This window comes from Trichoplax adhaerens, genomic scaffold, assembly GCF_000150275.1.
Source record: "Trichoplax adhaerens TRIADscaffold_5 genomic scaffold, whole genome shotgun sequence".
Lineage (NCBI taxonomy): Eukaryota > Metazoa > Placozoa > Uniplacotomia > Trichoplacea > Trichoplacidae > Trichoplax > Trichoplax adhaerens.
In genome coordinates, this window is record NW_002060947.1 from 5585433 (window position 1) to 5606933 (window position 21501).

At 33.2% G+C, this 21501-nt stretch overlaps 2 protein-coding genes across 2 annotated transcripts; one reads left to right on the forward strand and one right to left on the reverse strand.

Annotated features, from left to right (window-relative positions):
- Positions 1–2170: 2170 nt before the first annotated feature.
- Positions 2171–5997, forward strand: TRIADDRAFT_56661 (uncharacterized protein; the record flags this gene model as incomplete). Its single annotated transcript, XM_002112501.1, has 12 exons — positions 2171–2823; positions 3003–3170; positions 3323–3472; positions 3590–3694; positions 3780–3978; positions 4065–4680; positions 4777–4893; positions 5013–5109; positions 5194–5350; positions 5438–5530; positions 5632–5775; positions 5872–5997. 12 exons carry the CDS (start codon positions 2171–2173, stop codon positions 5995–5997), a joined length of 2625 nt encoding a protein of 874 aa, XP_002112537.1.
- Positions 5998–6664: 667 nt separating this feature from the next.
- TRIADDRAFT_26054 (uncharacterized protein) lies at positions 6665–9038 on the reverse strand (the record flags this gene model as incomplete). Its single annotated transcript, XM_002112948.1, has 8 exons — positions 6665–6813; positions 6984–7114; positions 7215–7283; positions 7787–7811; positions 7902–8010; positions 8226–8355; positions 8589–8692; positions 8916–9038. The coding sequence occupies 8 exons, from the start codon at positions 9036–9038 to the stop codon at positions 6665–6667; spliced, it is 840 nt and encodes a 279-aa protein (XP_002112984.1).
- Positions 9039–21501: the final 12463 nt, after the last annotated feature.

Genomic DNA, 21501 nt, shown 5'->3' on the forward strand with positions numbered 1-21501 from the left:
TATTGGTAGGTTTACATTTCTAACCAAGTAGGACATATTCCATCAAAATATCACAGATGATGTTGCAACAGCCCTACTGGTTGCCTTAGAAGAGAGAGACATGGAGAAATCCATGACGATTGACTGCTGTCGAGCTCTCTGTACCTTTAAGATAGACGTTAGCATGGAAATGAACACTCACTATTGGTAGGTTTACATTTCTAACCAAGTAGGACATATTCCATCAAAATATCACAGATGATGTTGCAACAGCCCTACTGGTTGCCTTAGAAGAGAGAGACATGGAGAAATCCATGACGATTGACTGCTGTCGAGCTCTCTGTACCTTAAGATAGACGTTAGCATGGAAATGAACAGTAGTGCTTCAACAGGGCTAGCAATGGTAGGTTTACATTTCTAACCAAGTAGGACATATTCCATCAAAATGTCACTGATGATGTTGCAACAGCCCTACTGGTTGCCTTAGAAGAGAGAGACATGGAGAAATCCATGACGACTGACTACTGTCGAGCTCTCTGTACTTTAAGATAGACGTTAGCATGGAAATGAACAGTAATGCTTCAACAAGGCTAACTTAGGCAGGTTTGTTGTCAAGGTTTACAATCATGTTTCATCAGCACTTTACTGTTTGCATTTGAACAGTTCCAAGCTTTGCAGTAGTGGATAAACTTGCAGAAATGACTCGTGACTACTCCCCAAGTGCCTATGTTCCTGTCCATGTTCACCATATACTCTACGTTAGCAACTACATGAACAGTAGTGCTTCAACAAGGCTAGCAAAGGGACGTGTGTTATAAAGGTTTACAATCATGTTTCACCAGCATTACTCTTTGCGTTAGTACAGTATCAAGCTTTGCAATAGCTCATCGACCTGAAGAAATCGGTGACTACTCATTACTATACTATACAGGACAGTAGTTGAGCATGTAAAAATTCAGGTTAAGATAGACAGTAGCCATTACTGCCACTCATGCATTTCTCCAAGTCTAGCAGCTACTGTAAAAGCTCGGTACTGTAGTATCCAATGCTTAACGAATTAATATACAGTATGCGAAAAGATAGATCAAAGTTAAATATACTGTACAGTGGCAAATCAGTAATTAATTCTTAAAAATAATACAGTATATAGCAACAAAATGCAAATTAATCCCCCAAAGAGAACTAGCAATCATGTCCACAGTGCACTGATCACTCCAGGACGGACAGACGTTTCCGGCCTCAACTCATCCAAATATTGTGCCAAACACTAGATTCTGACAGTACAGTACCTTAAGCAGGGACAACTCAATCAAGATTGTACGCCGTGCATAGAAATTGTCATCCCTTCCCCCGTTCGTACTGTATGACATCAAGTCTTTTTAGGCTAGGGGTGACAACTTTTATGCAACAGGCGTATAATTTTGATGGAGTAGTCAATACTCAAGTATGTAGAAGGTCGACTCTAAATTGACAGATTTTTTTCCAATGAAATAACATCATATTGAATATTATCATTTATTAAGCTAAATTTCTGCTTGTAAAAAGTTCTATAAGATCGTCAATGTTATTTAAATTAGTACTAGTGATTTAGAAAACAGATACGGAAGATCCATACCATAGTAAGTAGCCATTTTTCGGCGTTCACAGTCCCATAACTCCTAGTTGATCCGAACCTTCCGTCCATCCGAGAGAGAGAGAGTGATACAGTACAGTACACTGAGTACTGTACTGTACAGTACTGTACTGTAGACTGTACGGTACTGTAGACTGTACGGTACTGTATAGTCTTCAATACTGTACTATACAAATGCAGGAAAAGACGGTGTACTAAAGGGTAATGCGCTAAACAAGACTGCCTGCGCATAGGAATGGCTACTATTGAGTTCTGTACTATCAAATGAGCTAAGTAGGAATGAAGGGTTGTTATTGCTCGATCGATTAAATGGCTAACTGCTATATCGAACGCAAGAGTCGTCGTTTTCTCATCAAGATAGGAAAAATAGGGAAAGTATGGTAGCTTGGGCATGATATTAGAGTCATTGCTATAAAGTCAACCTAATTACCAATTAAAGTGAATGGAACGAGCTGATTTCAATAGCTCAAAGACTACGTTAACCTGAGTTCCAACCTTGACTACCGTAGTAGATCCATTGCAATTTCCAGCAATTGTTTACCATCGATTGATCAAATCATGGATGCAAATCTTCATAACAGCATCAGTGATGATGATGAAGATGAAAGCTCAAGTGATGACACATCGGATGATTGTCAATCAAATGATACAGACATTGAAGAAGACGAAGAGGGAAGCGATGACATGGATCATAAAATCCATCTAGCATTGAAAGCTATTCATGCTGCAAACAGTTGTGCTGCAAAGGAGAATTATGGTCGTGCTTTTGCCTATTACTTACTTGCATTGCAACTTCAACCTAATTGTAGAGATTCAATTCGTAGCCATTTTATTATAGTATGCCGTAAATGGTGCGATGAATTGGAAGCATTAGGTAAAATTGATGATATGTTCAATTGTTATGAAAATGCTCGACAAGCTTTACCTGATTGTGAAGAGATTTACAACAATATTGGTGCTAAACTGTTCAAGTTTGGCCATCGAAATTCAGCTATCCAGTATTTCCATAAAGCTTTACAAATTAATCCACAACTTGCTCGAGCTACCGAAAATCTACAAAACATTTCTAATTTATTAGTCGAACGATGGCATTTCTGTATGCTAAATGATATTACTCGCAATTCAAGTTATCGCGATGCAATCGATCGTGCAATCGCTAGCGATGCTCGTGCTAGTGTATTAGATATTGGCAGTGGAAGCGGTATTTTAAGGTACAAATTAAAATCAAAAATCATGGACAGACTTAACTAAAGCATGCTATCTGAAAATTTTCATCATATCATTATGTTTAACTGAGTAAAATTTTAAAATGAGAATCATGCCAATCTTTTCCTATTCCACCACAGTGAATAATACGCGTATTGTTATCTTCTTTTTTATCTTTCAACAGTATGCTGGCAGTCAAAGCGGGTGCTAAAGATGTATATGCATGTGAAATGTCCGATGTATGGCATGATATTTCCAAACAAGTCCTCCTCGATAATTGTATGGACAAGAATGTTAAATTAATTAAAGCTAAATCGACTAATTTAATGATACCAGAAGATATTCCTGATAGGTATACATGTCAAATGGCTTCAATTCGATCGTCGTGTAATATACGCGTACTGAATGTAAATCAATTTTAAGATGAATCGCCATCTGTACAATCATCAAGTAGGCAAAGACTAGAAAGTAATTAATTTATTATGATTGTATACTTATTTTTAGGGTATCTTTAGTAGTTACTGAAACTTTAGACTCTGGTGTCTTGGGAGAAGGCATTATTAAATTCATTCAACATGCCTGGCGAGATTTATTAACAGTAAATACCGCACCTGTTCAAGATGATAATATTACCGACTCCAATCAATTATCAAGGTATACTATTTTTAATATAGATTATAATAAGGTTTCATCTAGTTAGTATTATTACTGGTGTCTACTATCAATTGTAACTATGACTACATTGCTAGCACTATATTCCATTTTTACCAGCCATATTGATAATAAGAAAAATCATCCAGTTGGCAAAGTCATTCCTGCCGGAGTAACCATTTATATTTGTGCCATTGAGTGCGAATATATTCGTCGGGAGAGTAGGTAAAGTATTTTATCTCACTGTTCAACAATACACTCGATTCATCATCTAATTTTGGTGTGCCTTTTCTTTATTATGATATGATAGATTATTACACAGCAATATTCAGGGATTGGATGTAAGCAAGTTACGCTTGATTGGTAATAGTGAAAATATGGCTATCAATAAAGTCGACGATTACATGGCAGAACCTTACACAACTGAACGTCTGGCATTTCTTCCTGGTGGTTGCAAATATTTAACCGATGTCTGCAGTATATTACATCTCGACTTTAACTATCCACATGTAGGTCTTGCGCTAATTAGAAAAAATAAACCATATCTTTTCTTGTCTTTATACCTAATCCTTTCCATCATATGGATTACTTTTAGATTCTTCATCCTCCAATGTACCTTAATAAGAAATTCAAATTAAAACTAGATTGTGTACAAACTGGGCGAATTGATGCTATTGCCATGTGGTTTAATCTACAACTAGATGATAAGATTGCTTTTACAACATCGCCTGGTAGCAATCTCAGCTGGGAACAAGCAATTTATCCAATCAATTCAAGTTCTTTGATGGATAAAATCTATACCGCTAGTGTGGTTGACGGCAATGTCAATCAAACTGAGATTGATAAATTGCTAACAATGCAATCACAAGATATGGTTGAGATCTCTATCCAGTGTACACCTAAATATGTCGATTTAGAAGTTGAAAATATTTATGTATATAATAAGCAGCTTAACTGTAACACGATTCGGTTACCTAATCAATCTGCATTCTTTCATGGCCCAGCTAGCGAGCTCTTTGAACATTATATTGACAGAAGAGAATTATGCCGGTTGAATGATAGTGTTTATCATTCTCGGTTTTCATTCGCTATTAAAGACTTGATACAAAAGATGGCGTTAATGAAACAATCAGAAGGCAATGATTCAACTATTAAAGTTATGGATTTAATGCAAGGTGTATCTTTGATTGGCATTCTAGCAGCTCAACAAGGTTTACCAATTGTAGATTTATTTCTGATTTGTATTTTTACACTTGTATCATAATAATTTGTTGTATGATACATTCCTTTTCAAATTTATACGATAGGTGCTGAAGTAATGATTGTTGATCCACCAAATGATTTCGAACAATTATATAGTAGAATAATTGAGTATAACGATATTAAAAGTAAAATTAGTCCAGGTTGTGGAGATTTCGAACAAGGTAATGATTATGATAAAGAAGCTGGGGTAAAATAATTTTAAATGAATTACTTTTCTTTATCCTGTATGTAATATACGGCAGATAAATTAGAAATGATTTAAATATTCTTCCTGTTACAGATATAAAACATTTTGAGTGGGATATCCTTTTAAGTGAAATTGTTGAGCCATCTGGCGTACTAAAAGAACAAATTTTAGAAGATATTCACTTAGCAAGGTATATAGAGATATCTTAACGTATTTGATCAAATTGTAAAAAATATACAAGTCAAATTATACAAATACTAACGTTTACTACTAGGCAAATTGAATCTCAAAGAAAGAGATTCGTCATTCCTAATAAAATTACGGTATATGGCTTGTGCATCTCATCGTTGCCTTTGAGATCGAAATGTTTGGTATTAGATGATAACAACACTCTTGGATTTCGAATTAAAGACTTTATTAATGAATATCGTGTAAGAACTGAATATTTGATATTCATTATTAATACAACCTATTCGATTTCAATTATGCGATTAAAAGTTTGATTTGAACTACCCCAGGTCATAACCCACATTGATATTGATCTCGCCAACTTGCCACATGAAAGACTAAGTTTACCATTTAAAATTCTTACTATCGATTTGAATTGTGAGGTATAAATGATGGTTAGCTGTTCCAATTTGATGTGTTGTGAAGTCTTTATGCTATTATCGTATTGATTAATGCGAAATATGCTAAAATTTCTTATGAAAAGGATACAATGAAAATGTTGGTACAAAAGTCCGTTGTACCTGTAAATATGATTAAATCTGGTAACCTTACTGCTGTCGTATATTGGTTCGTATTGGACTTGGATGATACTCATAAAATATCAACTGGACCTAATGCCTACGAAACGGTAAGTGAAGCTAGAACATCTTTGAAATTAATTTCCTCGCTAATCTCATGATGTCGGTTTAATGAAAGTTGCTTGTATCATTTGCTGTATTATTAGAGTTTTTGGCATCAAGCTGGCGTTGTTTTTAAAACTGAAACGGCCGTTCAATGCGATCAAAAAATTATATTATCATGCTCATTATCAATTAGTACATTAGATATCATAATTACGAAGGATGAATAAACCATTTAGAGTAACGGATCGAAATCCTTTTATTTATATTTCGCAATTACGATAAGATCTATGCGCTATTTAATAAAACATATCATCATAAAATGGCTTTGAAGCAATTGAATGCAATATAATTTTACACAGTAATCTTGTAACCACGAAGAATTCTAGTTAAAAGTCAGGTGATGTTTAAGAGAAACATTTTACCAAAGTGAATGTAAATAAGGGCCAAAATGTTTTACTGTAGATAAATCAAATCATTGTTACAGCTTAGAAAGTATAATGAACGAGTAATATATTCAGAACAAATAGTAAATTTACATTTCAAATACCTTGATTATACTCGTATTTGGTAAATGTCATAATATTGCAAATGAAAATAAAGAGTTTAATTTCAAATGACAGTACGCTTTACACAAAGGAAATTAAAGCACGCAATTGTAATCCAGTAAGTAGAGTAGATTTTAACTGTGTTAAATAAGTGCAAAAATGCCATCGTATTAATATATCATCTAGTTATTAGATACTATTGTGAACCCTTACAGCAATTTTATATTCGAAGAGAAAAAAATAAAATATTTCTCAGCAGTAAAATCGATAATCTAAACTTTGATTTCTTAAGTGAAAGCGCTGAAGAAAATTATTGTATATATAACCAATTATTGATATAGCTATTTCCTTACATTAATTCAAATGATCTTAGAACTCGTAAAGTTTTTAATTTCTGAAGTGTTTTTAAGCGAAATTTCTCTTTAATTTCATTAAATATTAAAATATTTTCAGGTTTTTCTGATCTCCAGAAGGAATCAAATTCAACTATCAAATAGCCTGAAAGTAAAAGACATCAAATGTTAACTCAAGTTATTTACCTTAAATAAGCAAATTCATTTCCGTTTCAAGAAAACTCGGTGCACCGTATGTAGTATACTGATATAGGTAACTATGTAATTAGCTAAATAAGTAATGTAGAAAAAAATAAAGAAATAGTCAATACTCACAGTAGACTTTGTGAAATTCATCCAAGGTAGCAGAGACATTGGAATAGTAAAAATGAGGCTTTAAAGCATTACTGACTAGTAATGAATAGGCCATATTGGTTAAATGAATCCCAACTATAGCCATAGAATAGCTGTAGTGGTATAATCAGAGAAAGGGTAGTAATCATATGAGTAAAAGTGATCAACACTTGCTTCTGGCTTAGCGAAATGTGTGATAAAAATTGAAATTACCCATAAGTAGGATGGTGAGAATGGCTCAAAATCTTGCGAGCAACCTGTGTATAATTCTCAGTAAAATATCTATGGTAGAATAGATAAATGCAATGGTTGATCATTCATGACTAGACTTACAATACGTGTCGAAATGTTTAGAGCATTTAATTAGCATAAAAGTAAGCTTAAATGTAGAACAGTAAAAAGAGAGCCTCGTTCCAGTAGTCCTAAAATTGTAACATACTTTTCCATCTTTGTATAGATTTAGAACAAAAATAAAGTAATCACATTACATCAAAAGTGGTCTTGAACGCATAATGGTAGAATAGGTCTCTCCGGAATAGTCAATAGCTTAAAATTGCATCTACTTTTTTCATAGTTTACATTTTACAACGATAACTAGCTAACGATTAAATAGTGGGCTTCAATGCAACATAGTAGAAAAAATAGTATCGTTGCAGATATCAATAGTTTAAAACGGTATCTACTTCGCTTCATATGTACATAATAACAGAAAATCAGGGACAAGTTATACTACTAGGAAGGTTAACATTATAAAAAAATTAGTAATTTGGTAGATCATTACTTACACAAGTTGTTCTAAGCCTAACAGCCCTAAATATACATTAGAAAAGCATTGCGTAAATATCATGATGTACTAACTATTATCAAAATTACGCTGGGAATAAAAACAAGAATTTGTACCCATTCCCCTGAAATCAGTCTCAGGGTTAGACCCCTGGAATCCAATTTCTGTCCATTGCGGACTAATTCGTTGTTCAAGCTGATTATCCGGGCATAATAAATCCCATAGCTAAAGAATAAAATCAAGACTTTAGCTGATAAATATCCACCACAGTCTTTCCGATAGATATAATTATCTTATCATTAAGTAAAAAAGACAGTCATCTTAAGATTTATAGATAAAGTAGAAATATATTCTAAGGGCAAACAAAACGTTCAACAAGGATATTCATAGTACGTTTGTAGATATTTCATCCATGGATAAACAATTGTGTCGCGTTTTACCTTCATTAACATTGTTTCATGTTGTTTATTATTGGAATCGTAAGTCGTACTTCTGATAGTTTCGACATGATCTTTTAATTGCGAATAAGTACATATTTGGACCAAGCACTTGCTTAAACTGCAAATAAATCTATCAAAGCAAAAATTGAATTGATATTGTATCGCAAAGAGGAAAAATAACCTGATTGATGCATCAATTTGATACAATCGATTACAAGGGGGAAAAAATCAGCCGCCATGACGATGATCACATACGGCATTACTTCAAACAAGTATAATGTTAACGGCGCTAAACTATATGCAATAAGACTAAGAAGAATAATCTACCCAGTTGAAAGCTATCCTTTAGGCTGTTTAACTTACTCGCTATTAATGGATGATTCATGATTAATTTTCTTAACAACGGCAATGTGTTGAACAGCATCGTTTACATTGATCCCTAATGATGTTGTAATCTTTCTTAAACTCTATTGGATTAAGAGATAGCATGGTGTCTAATTAATATGTCTTGTTGATGACTTTGTAATGATACACACAATTTTTTCATGCAGTAAATTCACATGGAAAAGGTTAAAACGTCTACAAATATTGATATAAATAGAATTGAAATTTTGATAAACTAGTTCGAGGTAAGTATCGCTATTTCCAAGTTGAGTTTAAATTGACACTACGTGACGTTTGTCGATTTACCTCAGTCTTGGAAGTGCCAAGGGATTTTTCCACAGCCGTAGTCCTATCACCAGTTTCATTGCAACTTTTGCAAATTCGTTGCAGTTCACACGTTCCAGTTAGCCAACGATAAATCGATTTCATGATACCGTTAATGACCGACAGAAGATACTTTACTATTGGAGCAAACATGTTGGCGAAAGAGGCGTGCAGCCTACAAAAGTCTTGCGAATCAACTGCAATAAAGACAACATCTTGAGCCAATTGTAATAAGAATGGAAATTATGAACTACAGTCAAAGTTAATAATGATCCAATGATGATAATACTATAGACTAGTGGAGAAAGGAAGAGTCCAATAGGATAGAAAAGCGATGGTGATTACGTTACTCTTCTACGTCACTAAAATCACTTATTATTTGTTTTCAGAGTTCATTTTTCACCCTCTCTCTCTCTCTCTTAATATCCCTATAGTCATATAAAGAGAGCACTGAGAGAACAATCGGCTACAGTTTATATTGGACTTTTACATGTACCGTAAAAAACTGAACAGTTTACTATATAAAAAACATTTCAAATCTATTTAGTATTGGCATACGGTATGATTGGGCTATGGCATAGGTAGATGCTATTAATATTATATCCATTTATAGAACAATGATATTATCGATGAAAGGAAAGCTTATAACTTCATCTGTACGACCATATCTACTATATGGTGTAGAACTGACTTATTACGGTAAAAATGTAAATTTAAACTGTTTAAGGTGATTAAGCGAAGCCAGGATACCACCTTACAACAAGAAAGATGTTAATTGCAGAATCAGTAAGACAAGCATCCCATGGGTATAACGTTAGAATTCTAATTAGACATCGACCATGCCCATTATTAATTGTCATTTAAAATAGAAGGCGGCCAATCAAAGACAGATAGTATTGACATGTCGCAAAATAAATTAGGAAAATAGACATTGTACTCGATATTAACCTATTGCAGGAAATCAAAATGGCGATATCAGGCAATCCATCTTATATTAGCGATAGAGTACGATAGCTGGAGAGTAAACTAGGAAGAATATACATTAAGTAGTTTATGCAGACTGATTTGTAAGACAGGAAGCATTTGGATGTAAACTGGCGTAATGAGACTACATATAAATTAATTGACAAACAGTAAAAATTGAGTTACAGGGGTTTGGACGATCATGCATACGAGTCTATACTGTATTGGCCATATACGCGTCTATAAAAAGTCTTTTACATTATTTTCAATACAGCAGAAAGTCTACCAAATAAAGATTTTAGGATCCGACAAGCAATGGATATTGTTCATGCATTATAGAGCAAATTCTAGATCACGTAGGGCATTTGAGACAGTCTATTACTAGAGATAATATAATAGCACATTTAAGATGGATAACACTGTACGTATTGATATGTTGTAAAGCAAATATGAAATACATAAGATACTTTTGATAATCAATTGAGCAAATAGTACAAGACACATAATGTTTAGGTCACATTCAAAATTTATGAAATAGACAAGATACAAATAGTAGGTTACATGAGCTAATAGCTAAGATAGATAGCGGATATGATACGGCTAAAACCCTATCTCGGCTAATATGTATAATATATACGTATGTTGCAAAGCAAAGTATAAAAATGAATAAAATACCGTAGATCGTCAATTGTTTGAGCTTATACTCGTAGTATGGATAGGCAAGATTTATGTATTGCAAAGCAATTATATAGAATAGATATGACAATGTTGATGATAGATTACTTTATGCAATAGCTTAGCTTTATCCATCATTTCAATCTATCCATGCCAGTATTAATGATATGCAGTAAGATCATTACGATCTGGCTTGTCGTAGTAGGTCATTTAGAATACGTATAATTAAGGTAGAAATGCAACTGAGTTTAGAAGACAATAAGCATTCCTATACAGGTTCATAAGTTTATCAAGTATAATTATATGATTACGCATAGGGTAGTCGATTAGCTTGCAATTAGCAAGTATTTTTGCTGTAAGTTCATTGTGGACAGGGGTAGACATGCACAATACTGTCGAAGGATAGATACAAAGTTCTTGCAATGTTGTCAGGAAAGTAAAAAAATTCTCCAAAATCTTTAGCAATAAACACCAAATAAATTGATATACCATTTCTATCTCATAACAGTTCCAATCTTCTGTCTAAAGTACAACTATCTACTTCATAGTTTGCTTTTAAACCATCTACAGCATATAACGGAATCGGTGATTTAGTATTCTAAAGCGAATAAGGCCTTCAACATGAATCTCTATATAATTACGATACATTGATGATTTGAATTGTAGCAAATTTAGTGAGGACAGCGATTGATTTTTGCCTATCCATAACAACTACTAGGGTAAATTCTATGGTCTAATGAATAATACGTCATTTGGTGTTGTATTAACTATCCTTTCACTTGGATTCTATTGCCAAGCACAAAGGAAGACTGATGCAACAGTGTAGCACTGCTGTCGTTATAACAAGAAAGCAATGTCAAAATGATGTTAATTTCTTTCTAGTAAAACATGGGATATTTTAATATCAGCGAGATGAACGATATTGTAAGGGAAAAGAAGTCAAAAATAAATCGTAGAAGGAATACGCATGTTGCTCACAGGGGGAAGATTTTACTTGCTAGGCACGTCTAAATGATCGTGTAGAGCAATTAGCTAGCATCGACAAAGGCAGTAAATGATCCTTCAAGTCGATAGTAAAGTAAGAAAATTTTGTTGTAGTACGTCATTAAAAGGATTAACCAAATCGACGATATCAACGATAAAAATAAGACAACAGATAAACGCATATAAGCAGGAATGAAACTAATGTTTACCATCTTCATTTTCGTAAGTTTTTACTATCTAGAGCAAAATCACTGCTGATCCTACTATCGCCTACAGTAAATCAGTTGGAAGAAAATGATTACCCATTGAGGAGAATGAATAAGGCGATTGTAATTATTTATGAATTTCGTCACTGCTAGAAGAAATTGTTTCCTTCATGCTATTTCTAACTACTAATATTATATTTCCGTTTGGAAATCAAATAACCCTAACCCTAACCCTAATCAAATGACAAGATTCATCTTGAAGTTTCTCCTGTTGGCGTGTATCTGATATGGATTGAATGGCACGATTGGTCATGATAGGGAATCGTCATGCTAATTCCTGGTAGCGCGATAGGAATGATTGATTGCTTGGCTCTACTATCACCGTTGCTATTCCACTTTATCCAACAAGAATGGACAAGTGGTATCGTACAATCGCAAGATATTCTGAGTTTCTTGTTTCATGGAATTAATCCATCCATGATTATATATGATGAAAAGGTTAAGGGAATAATCAAGCTGGTATTTGTGCCATCGATGTCGAAATCAATTCAATCATATCAACAACTTTGGTGCAACCAGGATTGGATCCTAAACAGCATTAGACTCCCATTCTACCATGATATCAGTCTCATAGATCAACTCCTCTACAACAATAGTCTACTATACTTTTTAAGTGGAAAATAGGCTTGACGATGGCTTTGATGATGACGAATTCATTGATCAGAATTTGAGAGGAGTGGCTACAAACGAGCAAACTTTGAATCCTTCTCAACGGGATGATACCCACTACTGCGTCTATCCTTCCATTGATTGATACAATACAACGACGATATTTCTTCTCATCAACAAGCTGTGATAATTCAAGATGGAATTGGATCAAATATTGAAGAAGAATGAAAAACCATCAAGAATAAAAAGCAACAAATCAAGACGGTAGGACACTCCATCGCCAACTGCAAGGAATGCCTAGTGGGATAATCAAACTCATTTCGCTTGCCAATCCCTTACGATGGTGGAATATCCAAAAGCGAAAGGTAACCCAATGGATTAACCTTCTACTGAGATCTACTGGTTCTACACTTCTTGGTACTGTATCGATCATTTTCAACGATCAAGGCATACTTAAACTAACCTAATAATGATAAAATGGAGGCCGATAGGGCTTTAAAAGGGCAAGATGGTGCTTTTCGTCGCTTTCTTTTTCAATCAGGACTGATCGATGGCGGAGCTAAGTTATAGGATAGAGTATGGAAATGAGCTCATCTAGCCTGCAGTTGTAGGTGGTAGTATCCGCTGGAATTTTCCGATTTATTTTACAGAGATTCGTATAGCATCTATGGACTGACTGAAGCAGTCCCTATCATCAGTATCAATCGATGGCACCCCATACCACCATGTCTATCTAATGGACATCGTGTCCACTGGATTGGTTAGGGGTCCAATCAGGAGTTATCGACCTATACTGGATATGCAATGCAATGGGATAACTGCTAGTCGATCAACATGGATTCTACTCCATTCCTGACAGACAAGCAGCCATGGCCATTAGGTCTCGTGAAGTAGAAATTGATTATTCTATAGCAGATAGTTGATTATCAGAGCTTATACACTCTACTGTCTAGAAGTACAAGTATCCATTATTCCACTTATGCTAGAAATAATGGTAGCGATTGCTTTCTAACTTTGTATAGACGTAACATTCAACTACTGCAGAACACAACTGATTTCACTCTCAAAGAAGACAGCATATAAAAATGATGATTAGTATTGAAATCGACTACGACGTAAATTGTTCATTTATACTACTATTCAAGGTGTATTTGCACCGTGACAAGCAGATAGTTTATCATCCGGCTATAGACCAGCTTATGTACTGTTTAGAAGTAGAATTATCCATTATTCCGCTTACGCTAGAAGTAATAGTAACCGTTACTTTATAATCTGGAACGCAACTAATTTCACACTCAAGGAAGACAGCAAATAAAAATGATGATTTTAATATTAAAATCGACTGCGGCGTAAATTGTTCATTTATACTACTATTCAAGGTGTATTTACACCGTGACAAGCAGATAGTTTATCATCCGGCTATAGACCAGCTTATGAACTGTTTAGAAGTAGAATTATCCATTATTCCGCTTACGCTAGAAGTAATAGTAACCGTTACTTTATAATCTGGAACGCAACTAATTTCACACTCAAGGAAGACAGCAAATAAAAATGATGATTAATATTGAAATCGACTACGGCGTAAATTGTTCATTTATACTACTATTCAAGGTGTATTTACACTATGACAAGCAGATAGTTTATCATCCGGCTATAGACCAGCTTATGTACTGTTTAGAAGTAGAAATATCCATTATTCCGCTTACGCTAGAAGTAATAGTAACCGTTACTTTATAATCTGGAACGCATTTCACACTCAAGGAAGACAGCATATAAAAATGATGATTAGTATTGAAATCGACTACGGCGTAAATTGTTCATTTATACTACTATTCAAGGTGTATTTACACTATGACAAGCAGATAGTTTATCATCCGGCTATAGACCAGCTTATGTACTGTTTAGAAGTAGAAGTAATAGTAACCGTTACTTTATAATCTGGAACGCAACTAATTTCACACTCAAGGAAGACAGCATATAAAAATGATGATTAATATTGAAATCGACTACGGCGTAAATTGTTCATTTATACTACTATTCGAGGTGTATTTACACTATGACAAGCAGTTAGTTTATCATCCGGCTATAGACCAGCTTATGTACTGTTTAGAAGTAGAATTATCCATTATTCCGCTTACGCTAGAAGTAATAGTAACCGTTACTTTATAATCTGGAACGCAACTAATTTCACACTCAAGGAAGACAGCATATAAAAATGATGATTAGTATTGAAATCTACTACGATACAAATATTAAATTTAAACTACTATTCAAGGCGTATTTACACCGTGACAAGCAGATAGTTTATCATCCGGCTATAGACCAGCTAGCTAATGTACTGTCTAGAAGTAGAAGTACCCTATATTCCGCTTACGCCAGAAGTAATCGTAACTGTTACCTTAGAACCCAGAACGCATCTGATTTCACACTCAAAGAATTCAACATATAAAATCTACGATTAGTATTGAAATCGACTACGATACAAATACTTCGTTTATACTACTATTCAAGTTGCAGTTACACCGTGACAAGCAGATAGTTTTATCATCCGGCTATAGAGCAGCTTATGTACTCTACCATCTACAAGCAGAATTATCCATCATTCCGCATACGCTAGAAGTAATAGTAAGCGTTACTTTATAATCTAGAAGGCAACTAATTTCGCGCTCGAAGAAGATAGCATATAAAACCTACTACGACATAAATAGTTAATTTAGACCACTATTCATGATGTTTTGCACAATGACAAGCAGATAGTTTATCATTCGGCTATAGACCAGCCTATGTATTTTACTGCCTAAAAGTAAGAGTATCCTTTATTCCGCTTGCGCTAGAAGTAAATGCGATCATTACTTTATAATCTAGATAGCAACTGATTTCACACTCATACAATGTAACATTAAATCTACGATTAGCGTTGAAATCCACTACGACATAAATACTTCATTTCTATCACTACATAAGGTGTATTTGCACCTTGATAAATAGATAGTCAAGGCTATGCGCGTAGTCCAGCTTATGTACTCTACTATCGACAAGTAGAATTATCCATTATTCCGTTTACCCTAGAAGTAATAGTAGCCAGTGCTTCATACGATGTTAGGTTATAGGACTGATGGATAATTGAGAGATAGATCAATACCTATTTGGATGATCTGATTGTGTAGGCTTAGGATATTAAATAAGTATTCATTTTGGCTTACGATATTAAAAGCCAGTAGGTATTCATGGGTGCTGTATAGTGGCAGTAGGCTATGAAATTTACTTATAGCAATAGATTGTTGTCACAACCTCGATTGGGTGGCTTAAGGAGATAATATAAAGTAGGGGTATTCTGCCTTCGTCGATCCAGTAAAACCACCTCGCATTTTAATATGGAGTAAAATAACTCTTCAAATACCTATTATCCCACAGATAACTTTGTAACCAACGTGTTTACTATGCTACTGTACAGAGCATACTCTAATAACTCAATAGTTAATTAGTTTTATGCTTTCACCACAATTGTACAGTCTGGTAGCTTTTAAAGTAAAGAAATAGTCAAGACGTTCCTTATTCATTTCTTATTGTGCTTCGTACCGATATACTACTACTTGTACGCTAGAAATAACTAGCCTTTGCTTAACATAATGTTTAAGCTATCGAGCTAATGCATAAGTCCGATCAATACCTATCTTGATGATATTATTAAAGTAAATGCTTATGATCTAAAATGGACAATTAGCGGTGTAGTAACAGTAGATTCTTGAATTTAGATATAGATATTGCATAGTCCACCAGCTTTAAAATGTAGAAATACGCGTAGTCAAGACCTTTCTCATTGGCTTCAAATACACTTTAATGCAAATATACCGGTAGATTCCACATACTGTACGCATTATTGTAACTAATTCAACTTGTCAAAATTCAGAAAGATCATTTTTCATACTATGATAAGAGACCGATGTGTGTCTTGTCATCAGGACTTTAGACCAGTTTATGTACTCTACTGTCTATAAGTATATATATTTATTATTCTGCTTACGCTGGACATAACTCTAATCATTGCTTGATTCTGTATTTAAGTTATATGGCTAATGCATTATATAACAAAGTCACAAACTGAATTGAAATCTATTGATCAATAACGCATGGTTAGGAAATGGATTATAGAATCTATCGCTGGTCAACCATGCTAATTAAAACACTTGTCAACTAGAAATTTCTTTTTAATATTCGATGTAATCATTATTATAATCTTCGATAAGCTTATTGACGTATCATTTTCTCGTGCAATAAGGTTACACTGCGAAAAAGACATGAATATGGGACAAGATGACAATTACTATTGCAAAAATGGCCTTATAGCAGTGTGATACATACCGATCACGAAATTCCAAATTTTAGAAAAATAAGGGCTTTATTGAATCTTATACAAAGATTAGCTACACACAGCTCTACTCTAGCCGAATACTACTACTAAAGACTTCTAGCACGAACTAACAGAATAATCTAAAGTTGCATGCTTTTATACTTTTCGTAGCATTCGCAGCTATAATCTGTACGGCAACCTTTCACCTTATTTCGGACCATCATTAATCCGATATGGGTACGACTACAGTATTTACGTAGACATTATTCACACCAACCAAAGCACAATGAATTAATCATATCCTAATATATAATTTATAGTTCTATTTTTACCTATAACCTTATTAGCAACTCAACACCTTACTATATATAGTCATCTGTACTCTAGCATAGAGTCTATACCACGACAGTCCATAGTTATGGCTACCAAATATCTCTTAGGATAAATATAGAAGTTACGCTACCTAACATTATACTAAACATGGCTAACAGCCTAAATTACAATACTAAGTTACATTACAAGCAGATATGCAAACTTGAAGATTGTAGATAGGGATACAAGAATACAAGTCTTTCTGTAGAGACCAATTGCATCAATGAGCATAAAATATTGATGCTTGCATTCATAAGGACTATCTCTTTTTACCTTTTCCCCTGCATTCTATCTGCTATTAGTAACTATGAAGAGCAGTTATTTTTCATTGAGAAGAAAAATTTGAGAAAGAGACCATCATTGCTCGGTATCTAAATCGATACCACGGATTAAACACTCGCAAGGACACACGAATAGGGAAGAAGGTATATATAAATTAAATTATCTAAACAGAGAGGATCATCTCTCGGTAATTTCTTCAAGTGTAATAAAATTATACGATATAAAATAATCAAACTAAATATAATGTGCTTTGTCTTTATATACTGCAAGTAATCATACCAGGTTGAATTATCATTCCTTAGTTACAGTCATTCAAATATCGCAAAATCAAATGACAAGCTAATAACGTCGAGTATAGCAATGTAGAGATAATAGAATACCCTATCATTAAAGAAAAAATACTGATGTATTACAAAATACAATTGCTATAGTAATTGTAAAACTACGATTATTTACTCAGATCTTGTTCATGGAGGTGAAATAATTAAGCAGACAATACTTTAAAAGGCTCATGAAGTATCCCAAAGTGGTTAATTGAATTTAAGAATAAATTCAAACAGACGCCGAAAGATATAATTCAACTATTGATTCTTTGATATTTAGCCAAAGCTATATAGAGATAAAGCTCCACCTCTTTATGTCAAGTGATAGTTTAGAGCTGACAATATAATTAATCAGCAAGTTCAATTTAAATCGCTAATTAAGCATACTTAGCCGTTTGGGAATGTTTATTGTCTTCAGTATCACATTAGTTCTACCCTTTGAAATTGAGGCTCTGATCGATTCTTTTCTGGATTTCTTATTAACGACGATTCTAAGTATAAACTAATATCAGAAAATTTCAACAAAATACACAATTTTTGGGTTCGTGCTATCCAAATAATACTCAAGCAACTATGGTCGACCTATTTTCTCACAATATTTCTAATAGTAATGCAATAAATAACATTTATAATATCATATACGACTACGCAAGTTTAATCAGTGGTGTCTTATCGATCATAGGCTGTTCTCTTAATTTATTTCTATTATATATACTAATACGTGATAAACAATTTCATACTGTCTCGTATAAACTAATTCGAATCTCTGTTATCTCCGATATTTTATCAAGTTTCACGATCGGTACTGGTTGCCTCTTAATCTCTTACGAATTTACTTATGATGGAGGCGTAATTCTTTGTAGGGTAGTTATATTTTTTACATTTACCTCTAACGGTGTCTCTATGTTAAATTTATGCTTAATTGCTATCGATCGTTATTTTGCTATCGTTAAGCCTTTCTACCGACGCTATCATAGACGACGTAAACAAATTTTCTACATAAGTCAAATTTTCGTTTGGACAATATCAGTCAGTTACACTGGAGCTGTAGTCCCTGCAATTAAAGTCTCTCACGAAGATCCGACGTTATGCGATGTATCTGATATCGCCGCCGACGATACTATTCCTATTCGATTAATTATCGCTGTTACAGTGCAATGTATTATACCTTGTACTAGCATTGCAATAATTTACTTCAAAATTATATCACATCAAAGAAATTATGTAAGACCTGGCCAAAGTACATGTCAAAAAAATGAAAACTTACGAAAAAGAAAATTCATTAATATGTTAATTTCTATTACCTTATGCTATATCCTCATAACGTGGCCGTTTAACCTTACACTAATTGGCATATCGTTTACGCGAAAGACATTTACACAAATACGCAAGGAAAGCTTTCCTCTTTTCTTATTAACGTTTTATTCGCTATCAGTTAGTGTAAGCGTAGCTATTATTAATCCAGTAATTTACCTTAAATTTGATCGAAATATTAGAGAAAAAGCATTAAAAATTTTTAGATACTGATAATAAAATATATGTTATTATTGCTATTACTGTAGATGTACATTGTAATATTTCAGTTTTTATCGATGAATGTAATTTTCGAGTTTAAATATGTATAAAACTATGGCGGTAATCTGAACTTGAAATATCCTCTAGTTAATATTCGATCTCTCTAACTATACTTTAACGGAACAAATTCCCTATCTAATGTCATAATCACGTGTACACTACGTTATTTTGTAAAAAGTAATTAAATTTTATTTTATATAAATGACTCTTCTCTGTTGCTACTTTGCTAATTTTTCCTCTTCTAGATTAGCAAGAAAGGAGTTTTTCTACCTATTAAGGCACGATAACATAGCTACATTTTCTAGAATTTATTTACCAGCTGACATTAGTACAACAGAAAATCGGATATTAGTTATTACTTGGTTTAGGTATTTATAATCGACACTCTCTTATCAGAATACAAAGCTCTTTTAACGTATAAGTTATCTAATATAATTACTGTACTCCGAAGTGACATTAATAATCAAATCAGTTACGAATATATCTGATATTAATAATCAACAGATGTTAGAAAATCAAATCGTTATCTACAGTATACTACATCGATCGATATTATTCGAGAAACTACACAAGATCGTCAATTAGTCCGAATTATACTTTAAACGCTATACCTAAAATTTATCCCGAAAGGCGTTACTGTTCATCCATTATATTTAAAAGAAATATACGAGCAAATTGATACCGTTAAAAATAACATGTCTTCAAACATTTGTTGTTGACTTCTACGAATCAACATCTTAAAAATTGAATTGCTATGATAAAATGATATGAAGAGATTTATAGAACTTAATTCCATACGTTAACAATAACGGAAGAGTTTAAATCTAGAGGATCTCTCAAAAAAGCAAAACTATCAAGATGATCGAACTAGAAATTACAAGGAAATAATTTTAACACAACATCAGTTAAGGTAAATAGTGATTATTGTATCAAGTCTTATAAATCGGTAAGTTATGACGTAGTTAATAGTTACTATATAGCTTTCTACCATGAATCGATCATTACAAATAGACAAATTGATGCAATACTTTATTATACCATTGTAACAGCTGAAGTTTTTATTTCTTCATTAATTTAATGAAATTATTGTCATTCAAGAAATGTATTATTTAACACCATTGCAGTCGTATCTTTTGATTGAAAGTGTAATTAATAGGTTTCATAAAATAGGGTTATTGAATAAGCCATCGTAATAATTTAGCTACATTTACTCATTATAAACTGTTTTTACTAAGTTGATTTGCTATTATAATGAAATATTGAATATGTCTACGCATGAATAGCCTAAAATAAGAGTAATTATATCTTCCCTTACTGTAAAATCAAAATCAAAAAGCTTATTGGACGCATATTAACATCATTTGATTCTATCGTATCAATGTATAGTCCTGGTATTCAATAATATAATTCAATCAATATCGGAATATACGCTTATATTAGATATGGGCGATATTTGGGATTAATATCAAGATATTAAAGTATCATGATATAAAATAGTAGTCATTAGCTAAGAAATTACATAGTAACGGTTCTACTGTAACATTTTATTACTTAATTCAAGTTCTTGCAAGTATTTGTATGATCATACTTTATTTACAGGTATTGCTTGTTAGTATATCTTCTTTTTGATCACAGTAAAGTATAAATCGATAGTAGAATTTTATTATTTAGCCAGAAGCGATTTCTTACAAGTCAAACACTAATACTTTTACTACTAAGAGAGTAACCGGATTTACTAACTGATATCTACAGTATATTAACAGTTTACTTTATATAGCATCATTTTCCGTATTTGTTACTCCATGAACAGCTAGAATTATAAGAAGTCATGTTAGGAACTTAAATAATCTAGAATTACTGTAAGTTTACTTGATAGAATGTCATAATTTTTCTAAGATGGAATCTCTCAAATCTTAAGAAAATATAGAACTTCGATTTGAACGGAATAACAGAGACAGTCTGCTATACTGTATTTGAGCGTAATATCTATTATGATAATTTTACAGTCTTTGGTATTAGAATAAACCTTTTAAGATATCTACTATAAGATAATTGCTTGTTTTTAGTTAATTATAAATAAAATTTTGATTGAACTGGCATGATGAGTAAAAACAGCTAAATACACTGCTTTACATCTATAAAAGTATACATCACCGTAATAAATTTTT